Below are 16200 nucleotides of genomic sequence, written 5' to 3'. Positions count from 1 at the left end.
GCTGTGAGAAGACTGAGGGGAGATTGAGAGGGGACGATAACGTGGGGAGCAACTGTGAGAGGACTGAAGGGAGACACTGCGGGGGACTGAGGGGAAGACCGAGAGGGGACACTGCGGGGAAGGACTGTGAGGGGACCGAGGGTATGCGGTGAGGGTGCAGCCGAGGCGGGAACCCTGACAGGAGCAAGCAGAGGAGACTGAGGTAAGCGACTGGGGATTGCTGAGGAGGGGACTGAGAAGGGACACACACTCCGCGAAAGGACAAGCAAAAGGGCCCTCCGACAAGAGCGAGCACGCAGGGCCAGGAGGGGAGAGCGGCCCACCGGGCCCGCCGCAGGCAGCCCGCCCGCTACCCAACCCGCGGAGCAACTGAGGACGATCTCGCCTCTTTCCGGCGCCGATCGCGCCTTTCCGGCGTCGGCGGGGGCGGGGGGCGTGGCCCGTGCGCGGTGACGCAAGGCGCAGGCCCCGCCCTGTCCCCGCCCCCATGGTCTCTGGAAAAGAGAAGAGAAAAAAAAACTTTTTTTTTTAATTGAGGAATCAACAGCCGCCATCTTGTCGCGGAGCCGGAGCGCGGCGCGAGCGGAGCGGGGCCGGGCCGGGCCGGGCCGGGGCAGCGGGGCCGCCCGCCGGGACACGGGCAGCCGCGCGGAGCGCCGCCGACGGGCAGAGGGGCTCGGGGCAGCGGGGCAGAGCCGGCCGGAGCCACCCGAGCGCCGCCGCCGGTACCGGGAGACGCGGCCGCCGCCGCGCCGCGCTCATTGTTTTGGGGCGTTTTTGGGGTGTTTTCGGGTTTTTTCCGTTTTTTGGTGGATTTTTTTATTTTTTTATTTTTTTTTACCCCCTCCCTCCTCTTTCTCTCCCCCCCCCCCCCCCCCCCTCCCATACCTCGGCCGCCGTTCGGCCGCGGGCGGGGGCGGCGGGCGGGGGCCGCTGCGGGGCCGGGGTGAACCCCTCGGTGCGGAGGGGAGGGGACGGGGCGAGGTGGGGGGGGCGCTATGCTCCCCGAGTGACTGACTGAGCCGCCATCCGGGCACCTCCTCGGCGGCGGCGGCCGGGCGGGGGGAAGAGGCCGGGAGGAGCGAGGCCGGCAGGGAGGGGGCGCTGGGCTCTTCCCCACCCCGCCCCGAACCCTCCTCCCCTGCGGCCTGCTGCGGCGACGGCGGCCCGGCCCGGGTATGGGGGAACGGGGGCCGCCGCCGGTCGGGCACTGAGCGGCGCTGTTGCTCGGCGGTGGGTTCCCCTTTGGAGAAACGGGGAGAAAAAGCTTCGCCCCCCCCTCAGACTGCCCCCTCGTCAACGATTACCGGCTCGGCGGCCTCTCCTCGGACGGCCCAGCCGGCTACCATGGCGGAGAACTTACTCGACGGGCCGCCCAACCCCAAGCGAGCCAAGCTCAACTCGCCGGGCTTCTCCGCCAGCGATAGCACAGGTAAGGCCTGCGGGGCGGTGCGGGGGCGGCCGGGCCTCACTCGCGGGCCCCCCCCGGGCCACCATCACCCTCAGGAGGGAGGCCGGGCCCGGCCGCCCTCCTGAGGGTGATGGTGGCGGGGGGGGGCCCGCCCGCCCTGCCCCGGTTCCCGGCGGGGGTGGGAACCGGCCTGGCGAGGTGCCGGGAAAGTGTGTGTGGGGGTGTGTGTGGGGAAGCGATTTGGCCTCCTCCAGTCGAAGTTACCGGGCGGTACCCATACGCCAAGTACCGTCCCGGCTATAAATAGCGGTTAGAAGAGCTGGGTAAAAAGGCCTTTGGACTTGGATTTTTTTTCCTTTTCCTCCATCATCCACCACTGCTTCGTTCTGATGGTGGAGGGATCCGCCTCGCCTCGGATGCTGGGGATGCCCAGGTGAGCGGGGTGCAGGTAGGGCAGAAGAAAACCCAGCTGCTGGTAACACCGACAACCCTACTTGTTGGAAGGGGTGGTCCAGGTTTCCATCACTACTCCTTAAAACCCATAAGTCGCCTGCAACTAAAAGCCCTACGCAGGCAGCCTCTTCCACTGTGGCCCTGTGTGCGACACTACGGAATAAAAACTCCCCAACAGCATATTAATATTTCACATTTTTCTACCTCCCTGCCCATGACCCCAGTTTAAGGTGCTTGGCTCGAACTGTTCTAAGCTTTTTTCCTTAAAAACCAAACAGTTGGCGAATAATAATTTAAGTTGTGGGGTTGCTTGCGTGATGAAATGCCTGGCAGGCTGGCAGTCGCTGCGACTTGTCTGTATGTCGCTTAGTGTCTTCGCCATGCTTTCTTTTTGCGATTGTAATGGGTTTGTAGGTAATGAAATGCATCAAAATTTCTCATTTCCAGCAAGCGCGTGCCCCTTGTAAATACGCACGTGTGTGCGTAAGAGCATGGGGTGCATGTACTGACATCTTTCAGTATTCCAACTGTTTCAGTCACTGAAACAGTGGTTTTATAGGAGCACAAAGTGTGTTGGGCTTACATTTTGTTTTCAGAGATTAATGAATCTTGTTGAAGGGACAGTGATAAGTTAATCGTGCTATGCCTACAATGTTTTTATAGACTGAAAAAATTATTACTATAATTGAGCTGATAAATTCTGCTGGGGTTTTCGGTTCGCTTAATCTGCGTTCGGCAGTAGCTCATAGATACTGCAGTCCTTTTGCTTTTTTTATGGAATCTTTTTCTTCTCAGCCTACAAATAAATGAAACATGCCATAAAGAAACGGTATCGAGAGTAAGAACTGGCAGAGAATATCTAGGTGAAGTCTTGTGACTGAGCTACATTTATGCCTTGGAAGCAGCGGAATACCATACAGAAGGCTGATACGCAAGTTGCTACGAAATGCACCACAGTAACTCAGGAAAAGCACAGCTTTTCTTTAATTCTTCAGCTAGACGTTTTAGACTCTACTGGTAGCTAGTGAAAGATGTTTGAAGCAGTGTCTGTCTTTTTTTGTTTCTCTTTTGTTTTTTGAAGTTCACTTGGTCTGTTCTGGAATGCTTCAGTCGTAATTACGTCCTGTTCAGCAAGTTCTAATGAGTCTCGGTGAGCTCTTGTGCAGTGCTAGATACATAAACTCCAGCATCTGCATAAAGTTTTGCACAGCTGAGGGGGCCTTTGGTCACCAGGGATGTCAAACCCCAAGTTGTGTTTTGAACAAGTAGGAGTGTATCTGTAGCATTCTGTCATCCCGGTGTTCTTCAGGCAAAAATACCTCTCTGCTTGAGAGTGCAGGTAATGTTTGTGTACTTAGAAGTGCTTTTCCCCCCAAAAAAATCTCTAGGTTTGTTGCTGGCAGCTAATGCTGCTTGTTGAAAGATTGCTGAACGTTTCTGTGGGTTGTAGCCGGCAATACAAATAGTTTGAGTAGCAATTGCTTTATCAAAACCTGCTCTTGAACTTAAACCAGGCTGGTGCCTCGTGCTTAGGCTTAAATGAAAAAGTTATGTTGCAACCTGGAAAGTTGCCTTTGTGAGCAGAGGTGCTTGGGGAGATGGGTTTGAGGCTTGCGCCCTGAACGAGCAGTAAGTTGTGTATTGGTTAACTGGATTGTAATTGCCCTCATAAACCCGCGCTGTTTGATGCTGCAGCTTGCGTGATTGGGACGTGCTTTAAGAGACGTTGCGTTAGGCTGGGTTGTACAGTTCTGTTGCAGAACAGTAAGGCTCCAAGCTTGCACTGAGCGTGGCGGTGGCAAAGAAAGGGTCCAGCAGAAGGCGACTGCTCGTCCTTGTTTATATTTCGCTTTATGCTTTGATGCGGTGATCTTAAGCAACACCTTTTGTCAGGGTAAATTTTAGCTACCTTTAATCTTTTTGACAAAAATAGCTCCTCGGCTTACTGGAGCAAAGTTTGTGTGACTGAAGTTGGTCTACTTAAGTGCTGAAAATACAGCCTTTCCTATTAAACTTAGGCAGCTGAATCAAATGTCTGGTCTCAGGGAAGGGAGTAGAGATGAAAGGATAACAGAGATGTATACTGTGACCATCATGAAGTTTCACGGTAGTTCTGTTTTGCAGTTTCCCTGTCGCCCTTTGTATCAGTAAGGAATGTAAAGATTCATGGCCATTAAGTTAGCTTGCTGTTGCTGTGCAGTATCGAACAAGTTGGCTGCTACTGTGGAATATCCATGGGAAGGACTTTTTTTCCTTCTTTAGCTAGGTAAGAGCAGTGCTTTTTGTCTAATTACTGCTTTATTAGATACATGGTATTTTTCATACCTAAGCGTTTGTCTGCCCTGAAACTGTTACGAGGCATTCTCATCTGGAGTACCGCAGAATAAATAAGGGACTCGTACAAAAAGTGGAATTATGGGAACATTGGTTATGGCAGTGTATTACTTTAACTTTGAGTGTCATGATTATTTTGTACGCTGCTGGCATTGGTCCTGCGGCAGAACATACAGTGAACTGGCAGTGTTCTTGAGCCGATCATGTTCTGAATTCTGTGCACAGATTGTGGAAAACGTGCTTGAATGGAGCAGCAGCAAAGCTGGTGTTCGTCAGGTGCCCCTTTGCCGTGGTTCTGCAGGTGGCTTGGTGGTGGTTTGTGTTGCATTGCAAGTAATGCCTCTCTGCGTTTGTTACGTACCCTGCAGCCTTCTACTGTTGTAAAGCTATGCTGGTTCCAGAGACAACGAATCATGATTTGGGCCAAAGCAGAGGGTGTCCTTAACGGCATTATGAGTTAAGAATTCCTTAAAATAGGTGAAGTTGGAAAAGAAGTTGAGATAAGTGGCTTCAAAAGTCTGTTAGAGCTGGATTTTCACCTTGTACTTTCTCATGTGTGTGGCTTTTGGTGGTTGTTTTTTTTTTTTTTTCCTCCACAACTTCAGAGCATGAACAGATTAAGCAGAATGGCTGCTGCTGCAAAAGCTGCAGGCTGAGATCTCCGACAATTCCCGTTCTCTTTATGGCCCAGTGTGTTAGCATCACAGTGCCCGTATTTTAAAATTGGGGAAAGACTGGCCTTGTCACATGTGCATCTGTACATGCCGAGATAAGTAGATCTCTGGCTAACTTCCAGTAAGCTACAGAACTTTGCAGACAGGAGTTTGTGTCGAAACGCAGCCTGATTTCATCTTACTCTCCTGCCAAAAAGCAGATAGGTGTATCTCAGTGGATTTAGTTTTCAGTTTTAAAAGAGGTGAACTACCTTTAAAGCAAAGTAGCTTTAGGAGGGACAGCGGGACTTTCTAAGCTTATGTTCACGTACTTAGCTGAGACTTCAAATGGACTGACGTCTCTGTGATCTAAAACCAGATTTTGTTTGTGCGCGTAAAAGCATTAGTATGTATGTTTTGGAAGGGTTTGCTCCTGTGTAGTTGAGAAATTTCATGGAAGCCCATTTAATCGATCTGCTCTTGTTTTATACAGTATGTGCAAAACTCAAGTGTCGTTTGTGTGCTGTGACAGTAAGAATCACTTTTAAATACGCATGCTTTCTCCATCTCTCCCTGGAATAAGGAAAAGGATAATTCCATTAAGTGAACAGACTTGGGTTATAAGCAGAAGATACAGGGAATAAATGCTGCTTCTGAAAAGGTGCGGGTGAAGGAGTACATGTAGTTGTTGTTTCACAGGAATGCCCTTTGTTTTGTGTACTTGCACCATAACTAGCTGGGATGGGGAGAAATACCGTGTGATATTTCATGGCTGTATTGTTTCTTAAGACTTAGCATATACACGTAGTGATGGGGGTGGTGGATGGGAGATGATGATACCAAGCAAAAATGTTTACTTTGAGCAGTGTTAAGTTTGGTACAAGCTGATTTGGTTTGGGGGTTTTTTTGTTTGTTGATTTTTTGGTTTTGGTTGGTTTTTTTTTTTTACCTTAAATGAGTGACCTGAGTAACTTTATGCCTGCAGTTATAATCTGGGACAGGAGATTTGAAAGATTAGAAATTGGCTCATTTATTGAGAGTCTAGCGCAGCTAGTTGTTACTAATTCATGAAGCATTGCTGACGGCAGGTTATTGTATACTTTCTTATTGTTTGGGTTTTTTTATAGATTTTTCCAAGGAGTTTGATGCTAACATCTGTGTGAGGTGAAAAGTTGAGCAGATGATCTACCAGCCTGATACTATGTGACAGTCCGCAGTCTTACAGTTGTGCCCATTCCTTTTTTGACATTCAGACTTAGAATGATAATTGCATATGTACTTGGGAGTTTACCAGATTGATTCTTTCCCCTTCTGCCCCCCAAGACTTAACACTAACTCAGTAAATGCTGTCTTGTGCTGTGGCGTGGAGTTCCTGGAGAAGCCCAGCAGGCAGGAATAAAGGCTGTGCTTGGAGGGTCAGTCTTTGTTGTACCCCAGAGATCTCTTGATAGCTTGTGAAATGATTCCCAGTTTTCTGTTGCAGATTATTCACTTATTATTCTGGCTGAATGTTCCTTGGAGTCATAGTCCAGTGCCATTAATTATTTCTACAGCAACATGCTGTGTTTTGCTATTGCATCTGCAACTTCACGTTAAAAAAATCTGCCTATTCTTGGTGTTTATTTTTAGAGATTTTGTGCTCTGTTGTTACTTGCTAATAGAGAGAAACGTGAACAAAAATCTCACTCTGTTAGCAAAATACTGCAGGTTAATGTGAAGTCAGTGTGGAAGGCGTAGCTGAAACACAGGATTTAACAAATTCTGAGGTTTGTTCTCATACAATGAAAAAGCATGTGGGATAGCTTAGAAATCTGCCACTTCCACCCTAATTTGGTTTACACTTTCGAGAATTTTTGCTTTGTAAATCTTCCTTTTAACATATGTTATATTTTCCATCTGTCTTCTCAGATGTCTAAGATACAGAGAGAAACTAAATCTTTTATTTGGAAAACTCTCTTTAATAAAGATGTCTCAACAAATACTGTCAAGTATTGTGCAGAATCGTAGTGTGAATAAAAAGAAAACTGAAACTTCTATTATCACTGGTAATTGGCAATCATAATTCAGAATCCAAATTTCTTAACATATCCTCTTCAAAAGCTTTGCTTCGTCTTGCCTTTTTTTCTTACTCACCACCTTTGAGAAATAAGGATCTTATTTGGAACATTGGATAAATGCAGTATCTTTTGATTTGCAATAACTTTGTGTGTGTGTATATTTTTATTTATACATCTATAAGTCTCTAAAATAATCTCCTTCTCTGATGGTCATCTTTAATACTGTGGGAACTTCCTCAGGAAGACAGTGAGTTGCTCTTTCTTGGTGACGTGCCTCCCAGGCTCACAGGTAGACATTATTTCCTTGCTGCTGTTAGATATCTCTGAGGCAGACATCGGAGCTAGCTACTTTCTGTTACACAGTGAGAAGGAAAATGAAATATTATATTCCAACCCCTGTTCATGTGTGTCACACCTGAAGACTGTGAGCTTCTCGCTCATTCTGCCCAGCTTTACCACTGCTGGTACTTCGATAGCTGTTTTAGTAGGTGGTGTTGATGACATGGCTTCTGTGTCATCTCCTGTATAGTTTCATCTAGTGGAGCAAAGAGATGTGGAAATTACTGAGAGACTTGAATTCAGTAAGTACTGAATGTAAATCTGTTTTGTAGCGGCTGTGAAGTTTTTTCCTAAGGTTCATAAACTCCTTTAAGGAAAGTATTAATGCGAATGATTCAGAACAGCCGCATCTCGCTGAAATCAGTGCTTTAAAATAAAATAGATTTGTGAGGGCATTGGGGTTTTTTGTGTTCAGTCAGTTATGGTTGGAAGCTTTTTTAGAGTGAAATATATAAAAATCATTAGTTTTACGCACATGTCTGCTGTTGCTTCCTTATGGGCATTTGATTTTGTATTGTATGTTCTTGCACAGCTGAATTTGAGTTGCTGAGCAAATGACCCTTCACTTATAATTTGGTATCAGAAATAGGAAAAAGTGTGTTTCTGTTCTTTGTTTTAATGACACTTTTTGCAGCTATTATACATCATAAAGGAGGTGCAAAACTTGCCAGTTTCTTAGTAATCTTGCATAACACTGTTTGTTTGTTTGTTTCATAATACTACTTTATATATTAATCAGTGCTATTTTGGTCTTTGCAGAATAGGCCTGTTCGGTGCTTCTGTTACAGAAGGCGTGTAAAGGTGGGAGATTTCAGAGAAGGGCTGGTGTAGCTGAAGGGAGTGTTGGAAGCAGCCTGAGCTAGAAGACGATACTGAGCATGGAGTTCTCACCACCCATGCTGTTGGTGAGAACATGTGGCTCTTTGTGGGGAGGATGGAGGACTGAACAGTTTAAAATCTGAAACACCTTGTGTTGACCCATGTATTTAAAGAAGTTTGTGGCCAGGGAAAGTCACAGTTTCAGTTTGTTTGTCAAGATAATTCATGTGGTTTTGTGTGATCTTTGGACTTTTTTCCAGATGTGCAGTGAGGATGGCACAGCCTTAATGTGAAGCAGTTGGATCTGTCAGTTGTGTGAGCTGACTCAAGGCATTCGCGTGCAAACACTCTTGGTTTTGGTACAAACGGTGCATTTTATGCTGCCTACTGTTGTATGCAAGTGTATGTATGCTAGTGCCTACTATTAATTACTGGATTCTCAGATGATTCCTCTTTAAAGGGTCATCCTGAACGTAAATGTTTTGTCAGCTGTAGGGCACCAGAAAAGACGTGTGTGTTTGTGGTAGGATGAGAAGGCCGTCTCGCTTCTGTTCATGTACTCCAGGAACCCTGAAATACTTCATCAGGATGATCTTGCGAATGGGAAGCTGATGTTACCAGTGGTTGGTCTTCCAGTCTATAGGCAGATTGCTTACGACCTCTTCCTTCTGTCTAGATTTCTGCTCTTAGAGCAAAGAAAATTACTGAAGCCTTCTGGTCAGTAAGCACGTGTAGCGCAATTGCCACATGCAGTGTGACAATAGTCATGTCCACATTGTTGATGCTGCTGGGTAGGATTTAAAGTGACTCACAAGAGCAGACACAGCAATAGTGTCAAAATAGCAAAGACACTTTGGGAAACAATTAAGAGGAAGGATGGTTATGGAGAGGCTTTGTAGGACCAGAGGAAAGCAAAGTCAATCCATTGTTGGCTGTCTGATGCTTCCAAGAACAGAGCAGAGGGAGGGTTCTTGTTGGGCTGCTTCTGCCACAGCTTTTGGGGGTTATTTTGGTTGTATTCCCCTCTGGCATCTGGGAAGAGGTGAGAGCTGCTTATCTGAATGCATTTTTTGTTTTTGTTTCTGTCTATTAACTTTGGTACCAGATGCATTTAACGTGCCCTTATATACTGCTTTGTTTGAAATAGTGGAACATGCAAGTAATCTGATTATTTTTTCATTGTTATTTTATTTTTTTAATGAAAGGGTAGATCTGACGATGGGTATTATTCCTGAAAGAAGCTAGTATCTTAGGTTTTTCTGGACCTTTAGCACAGATTGTCTCCGCCATCTCTCTTTTGCTGTGCTCATAATGAAAACAATTTGGGTAAGTACAGTAGAGAGAAACTTGAGGTTTGTGATACACAACATGCAAGTGGAAAGAGAGGCTAGGAACTAAACTTGACGTAATCAAGGAAGGATCTTCATTTATACTATTCTCTTTTCAGGAGGTGAGTAAGAAGCTGGGGGCAGAGCATTTGGTCTTTCCTGTATCAAGCAGTTGTTACCACGCATGTTAGTTGTGGTATAGGGGGTATAGGTACGTGCATTATCCCCGTCCTGACTTTTCTGTCTGGTGTTCGAGCTGGTGTCAGGAGCATTTTTTAAACTGAATCAATAGTACTGGTAGTATTGCAGTAGAGGTTAGAACAGAGCTGATTCTTTTTCATTAGCTTTTTGATTTGTTTGCTCTGTGTAATGAGCTTCAGTTTTGAAAAGTCACTTCATTGCTGAAGTCTTACAAAAATGGATTGTGGAAGATTTTAGGAGCTTGAAGCTACTTTAACTTAAGACTAACTAACTAGATTCTAAGCTGATAGCATCCCTTTTGGTTATTGGGATGCACAAAATTGCTGTAATCTGATTGTTTTTAGGAACTGTGTCGCTGCTTAGTTGCATGTCTGTACCCTGAATGGTATCCATCTTACCGGGAGAGTCACGCTTTGCCAGAAGACAAGTTGCAAAGGAAGTGTGGTAGAACAAATGCTGCCTTCTCAATCTCCCTATCCCTAAAATCCCAGCCACAGAAAAAGGAAGAGGAGGCAATTGTTATACACATTTTCAGGAAAGGCTAAAAGGACAGTACAGGCAACTAGAGACAGGTCAGCGTCCCTTCCATCACTGAGAAGATCATGGATGAGCTGGAGTCAGTTTAATGAAGGGCTACCGATGAGGTCGGGGGCTGGAGCATTTGCTTTTTCAGAAGAAGCTGAGGGGCTGGGCGACAGACCTACTGATGTTCCTTCTAACCTGAGTAACTGTGAGTCTGTAAGCAAGAGAGTACTGTGATAATTATTCCAATGAGTTTCCTACAAGCACATACCTAGAATGCCAGGTGAGGCTCGTTTCTGTGTATCGATATATTTGAATTTTGACTAGTCCACTGGATTAGGACTGAGCCAACCAGACTGTATTTCCTTCTTATCCCAAATGCAAGTAGTTGAAAAGATCAGGCAGAAAGAAACTTGGGTATCAGAATCTCTTATTGTGTCAGCCATAATTCTTGTCTTTAAGTAGCAGATGCCTGCTACTAGATTTCTCATTTCCACCTCACTGCCCTCCACCCAGCCGTTAGGCTCTCCTTGGCCCAGTCCGATCCCTCATCGTGCTCTTTCTCAACCTGCTTGGTAAACATCGTCTTCTGAAAAAGTGATGCTGCTCCTCTGAAAGCTGAGGTCCGGATGCATGTCAGTTTGCAATCTTTCTGCGTTTCTGATTAGATTAAGATGCTAATATAAAGTTTCCTTATTTTATTTTTTTCTGTGAAGATGGTGTTTAATTGCTCTGAAACATTAAATATGCTAATTGTCTTTTATGAAACAATAAATTATAGAATCCTCAAACCTCAAAAGGAGGGTGGAATGGATGTAGTAATTGCTGACTGCACCAAACAGTATGACTATTGAGTTGATTTACCTGACATCAAATTTTAGGGAATGGCTGGAGCTCTGAACTGTTGAGGCTTTGTCTGCTGGGGTCTGGCATGATTGAAAGAAGTCTTACAAAACAAAATTGGACTCACTGAAATGTAACAGCTATGTTGGCATGCAAGAAAAGCATGGTGAAAATACTGCTTGTGTACTGGGACTGCAGTGTGACTTCAGTGTCTGCTCCATGGATGGGCAGTCAAAAGTTTGTGACAGGAAAACACCCAGTTGCGTTTCAAGTGGCGATTATGCTGTAAAAAATGAAACTGAATTTGATAGTTCCCCTCCTGCTTGCTGTGTGATATGTTTGAGATAATAAATCATGTAAAGAAATACCTTAGCATGTTTGTCACCTCTCCAGGCTGGGGTAAAGGGAAAAAAAATATGACATTGGAACAAGTTAATTGATTGAACATGTGTGTTAACAAAGAGTCTCCTGATAACAGTTGCAAATAGTCATACAGATGAAAATGTTCTGCCTTGAGAACACAGCACAGTGGATTTTTTTTCTTCTGAGAAGGCTTAGAAGGAAACAGAACAGCTTTTTTTTATTCTGGTTGCTGAAAGTGTTGTCCAGGAAGGCAGAAAACTGTGACATTTAAGCTCATAAAACTGAAATTAGGAGAGAGTGTATCTCAAGTGTGGTTATCTTCTATTTGTGAAAATAGCAGCTCAAAGAATGCAAAATTCTCAAATTGGAAAAGGAGCCCTTTGGAAAGAATGGGGGTGTTGTAGTTTCCTGGTGCTTTTCCATCCCTTCTGAAAGATGTTACCTCTGGGTTTTGGCGCTTTCCTGTTAAGAGGACGTTTGATTTTATGTAACAAGAGGTAATGAAAGGTGAGACGTTTAGGATTGGAAGTGCTCTGTTAGAGACGACATGTTACAAAGTAGGTTTCTGCAGCCTTTGTCGGCTCTACTGCTTCCTGAGCGCTGACGTTAGACGTGTGCCTTACGAGTCAAGGGAGTCTATCCTCCTTTAAACTGAAGACCACTGTTTCTGTTCCCTGGCGTGCTAGGTAAGCGGCAGGTTTGGGAGACGGAGCAGGTACAAAGCTCGGTAGTTGGAATGGGACTCCTAGGTATAGGTGTTTTTTGAGCTTCAGATAACAGTATGTAAAGGCAAAGGCATCTCAATTTTTAAGCTTGGTAACTGCCATTGACTTTGAGAAATCGTTGAAGCATTGGGTATGGGATTGGTTGTGTTTTTCTCATGAGGATGGGGGGACTGAAGTTACCTTAAATTTCGCTATCAGTAGAAATGGACTGCATTCTTATTATGGCAGATTTTTTAATATGTGTGTAAATATATTTATTATTTTGATAACTGGCAAGACAATCTCTTTATGGATTTGTTGCAGACATGCTCAAGTAGGCTTTTGTTTTCTGTTGCGTTTTATGACTGTTGTAAAATGTGCCTTGTGTTGATGTTTTTAACGTACGTGACTGATTAAAATACAAAAGCAAGAAGATTAATCATTGCCTGAACACTTGAATACTCGGTGAATTTTTACATGACCACTGTGCTAAGCTTTTTACCTTCCTTTTATTTTCCTGCTGGCAAAGCTGTAAACTTTCCATGCCTAACGTTAAATGTATAGCCTTACGGGAGCTTAAGTGGTAGATTATTTTAGGTTTTAAGAGGCAGTATTCCCAAATGCTTTCTTCACTCTTTTTGTAAACTGCAAAAACATTTCCAGTTCTTGGCTCTGGCAAGACTGTTCAGAGTCCAGCCAGCCAAACAAAAACAATCTGAGCACTTAGACTCCAGCATCCCATTTTGAAATACAACAGGAAAAAAATACTTTTCTCTTTTGAAGCCACAGCAACATCTTGCCCCCTCCGCATTTTGTCACTTCTCTGCCCCTGGCCCTGTGTGTGCACGCACATGCATCTTTTGTTCATGAAATACAATTTTGGGGCAGAAGCTTTCAAAAACACTGTTTCATGGGATTTACAAAAGTTGTCTGATCAAGTGCTGTAAACCTTGAACTTAGCAGCCAGCCAGGATGACGAGAGCAATTTAACAAAGGCAAAACCTCAGCCACAGACCCTGTGTTCACCACCCTTCGTGACGTGCAGGCAGGTGGCTTTGGTTGTGCTCCAGGCTGCAGCCGCCTGCGGTGGAACCTGCCGGTGACCAGGGGCTGCATGGCTGGGACCCGGGCACCGAGGACTCACTGCTAGCCAAATGGGGCTTGACACTGAAAACAGGCACTGAGATTTTCATCAGAGAGGGGTTAGAGAAGGATGGAAGGTTAAAAAAATCATGAAAGCTTGAAAGAAGGAAAGTAGAACCGAAATACATGGGAAGAGACACAAATTGCAGCATAGTGTCAAGTGGTGGTGTTGGGAAGAGGAGATGAGCTGAAGCGATTGCCGAAAGGAATGTAGTTGACGGAATTTCTGTAAAAGGCAAGCTGAAAAGGTGAAGTAAGCTGAAGGGAAAGGCAGTAAGTAAGAGAAAATGAAAAATACTTCAATGAACCTAGCTAACACAAATGTTAGTTTGTTACTTCCCTGCTTGAGAGGGAACAGGAGGTCTGTTCTGAGCTGGGGTGTGTGTTGTTGCAGCCAACGTCGTGCAGACCTGGAAGGATTCTTCAGAGCCTGTTGCCTTCAGTAGGTACTGATGGCAAGATGTGGGCCCCTAAAGGATATGCTGCTGTGAGCACCTCAAAACAGGCAGAATTTAACATTTTTGTGTATGCTTACTGTGACTGTTTATGTAATTCATGGGTCATTGCAACACACCTGAAAATCTTTACTCTTATTTATTCATTTAGGTTGCATTGAAAATTTGAATGCTGACGAAATGCGCAGTGTTAAATGTACAGAGATGTGTTGGTAATGCATCCTAGCTTTGTGCTACAGGTTACGCGGTGTTTGGTTTTTGTTGTTTCTCTTCAATGCGGTTAGTGTGCTCCAGGCTGTCACTTGCTGAACTTTTTGCTTTGCCACTTTTGCAACCTGAGTCTTGCACCAAATTCTTGTGGTTGAAGAGTGAATTAAACTTTAAAACAATGAAGCTTTGGGGATGCCCTTCTTTAGAAGAGAACTTTTGTGTGCTATAACCTGGAAAAAACTTGGTTTGTCTGTTGCTTACTGCGAGTGACTAGGGTTTTTCAGGGCTGGCTTTGGTGGAGCAAAATAAAGTTTTCACACATTTCTGTTACAGAAAAAAGGGGTCGGTTCACATCATATCCTTTGACTGGAAGACTTCTCTGACATGTGCTGTGTGTTTGAACAACTTCTCTTATGAATTGAGCCTGCTTTACTTACACATTTATTAATGTCACTGTATGCACTTGTCCTTATGTCTTCAAATATATAACTTTTACTTTCACATTCAGGTACCTGTATACAGTCAAGCAACTTCATAATTTTAGTCGCATACCACAGTAACGTTGCATGTGTCTGTGTAACAGTATTTTAGTGAACCTGAGTTGCTCTTTTAAAAAAAAACCCACAAAAGAACTCCCACCACTTTTTATCAGTCTGGATGTTCCAGCCAGGCAGAGAGCAGTCCTTCAAGTGGCTTAATGAAGATTTGATTGATTTATTTTGCTCATCTGGAGAGTGTGTGGATTACTTCTGTCAATATTGGGCATGATAAATGAGGGCTGGGCATTTAGAGAGCAATTTGAATTTTTTTGAGCTGTTAGGGGGTTGAGAAGTGACTTGATTCAAGAGACATTATGAGGAAAAAATGTTGAGTGCCTTTTGGGATCTTCTGAGGTAGTGGATTGTAATACAGATCAGTGATAGAAACTGATACTAAACATGTTTATATGTGAGGCTGGGATCAAACTACCGAAGAAGCTTTCGATCAAGCTTGACGCCTAGCAGGAAGATGTTCTTTGTCCACGCGCATACATAAATTACAGCGTTGAGATAGGATTGTTGGGTGAAATGCGGTGGCTTGGGATTACGTAGGAGGTCGGAGAAGGTGATGTAATCGCTCTTCTGGGAGAGTAAATCAACAGAGGGAAAGATCTCTATTTCTGCTGCCTTCTTTTAGCCAAAACAAGAGAAATTTAGTAGTTAGGTTAAATCATTGTATTCACGCCACATTTCTTAAGTTTGGTACAGTGTTTTGTCAGAAATCTTGGGGAAAAAACTACTTACTAGCCAGTGCTCTGCCCTCTGTGGTTTTGTGCACAGTGTGTACCATCAGCTATGCTGTATGAAAGATTCTGGAGTTCATGTCACGGGGACCCTTGTTTGCTGGCAATATTAAGTCTTGAGTAAAGATGTACCTTGATGCAGGTTGCTGTTTAAGACTAGTACAAAGTAATGTAAATGAATATGTTAGTTACTTGTTATGTTTTTCTCACCTGTGTTTCTGTTTTAACTTGTAGATTTTGGATCTTTGTTTGACTTGGAAAATGATCTTCCTGATGAGCTGATCCCAAATGGCGAGTTGGGCCTTTTAAACAGCAGTGGGAACCTTGTTCCAGATGCAGCTTCCAAACACAAACAACTTTCTGAACTTCTAAGGGGAGGCAGCAGCTCTTCCTTAAACCCAGGAATTGGAAATGTGAACTCAAACAGCCCTGTCCAGCAGGGAGTTGGTAGTCAAGTTCAAGGGCAGCCGAACAGTGCTAATATCGGTAATCTGGGTGCTATGGGTAAGAGCCCTTTAAACTCGGGAGACTCTTCTGCTTCAGGCCTGGCAAAGCAAGCAGCCAGCACCTCTGGACCTACCACACCTGCATCACAAACTCTGAACTCTCAAGCACAAAAACAAGTGGGGTTGGTGACAAGCAGCCCTGCAACATCACAGACTGGACCTGGGATATGTATGAATACTAATTTCAGTCAGACACACCAGAGCCTTCTCAACAGTAATTCTGGTCACAGTTTAATGAATCAGCCTCAGCAAGGACAAGGGCAGGTAATGAATGGATCTCTTGGGGCAGCTGGAAGAGGAAGGGGAGCAGGAATGCAATATTCTGCCCCTGCCATGCAGGGGAATGCAGGCAGTGTGCTGGCAGAGACTTTAACCCAAGTATCTCCACAGATGACTGGTCACACCGGACTGAACACAGCACAGACAGGAGCAATGACAAAAGTATGTACATATAATTTAATATATTCTATTTATCGCACTTGTTTTTTCTCCATACAGGTGTTTAGAAAATGTAGTAGATCCTTTTCTGGAACAGAGCTGAAGAATGCACTTTCTTGGGTCTGTAGTTATCTGTTTC

The 16200-nt window shown here is 44.6% G+C and overlaps 1 protein-coding gene across 5 annotated transcripts in view; it reads left to right on the top strand.

Annotated features, from left to right (window-relative positions):
• The first annotated feature begins 533 nt into the window (after positions 1 to 533).
• CREBBP (CREB binding protein) overlaps positions 534 to 16200 on the top strand; it is a 97475-nt gene continuing 81808 nt past the window's right edge. For 3 of the 5 annotated variants that reach the window (XM_056338683.1, XM_056338682.1, XM_056338681.1), the window contains exons 1-2: positions 534 to 1432; positions 15352 to 16064. In XM_056338683.1, the coding sequence (XP_056194658.1) occupies positions 1348 to 1432; positions 15352 to 16064 (798 nt within the window). In that variant the 5' untranslated portion in view covers positions 534 to 1347. The remainder of the gene's footprint in view (positions 1433 to 15351; positions 16065 to 16200) is intronic. The other 2 variants (XM_056338684.1, XM_056338685.1) reach the window with 2 other exon arrangements.

This window comes from Falco biarmicus, chromosome 4 (genome assembly GCF_023638135.1).
Source record: "Falco biarmicus isolate bFalBia1 chromosome 4, bFalBia1.pri, whole genome shotgun sequence".
Taxonomy (NCBI): domain Eukaryota; kingdom Metazoa; phylum Chordata; class Aves; order Falconiformes; family Falconidae; genus Falco; species Falco biarmicus.
Note: the sequence above shows the minus strand (reverse complement) of the source record. Positions and strands in the feature narration are given on the sequence as shown.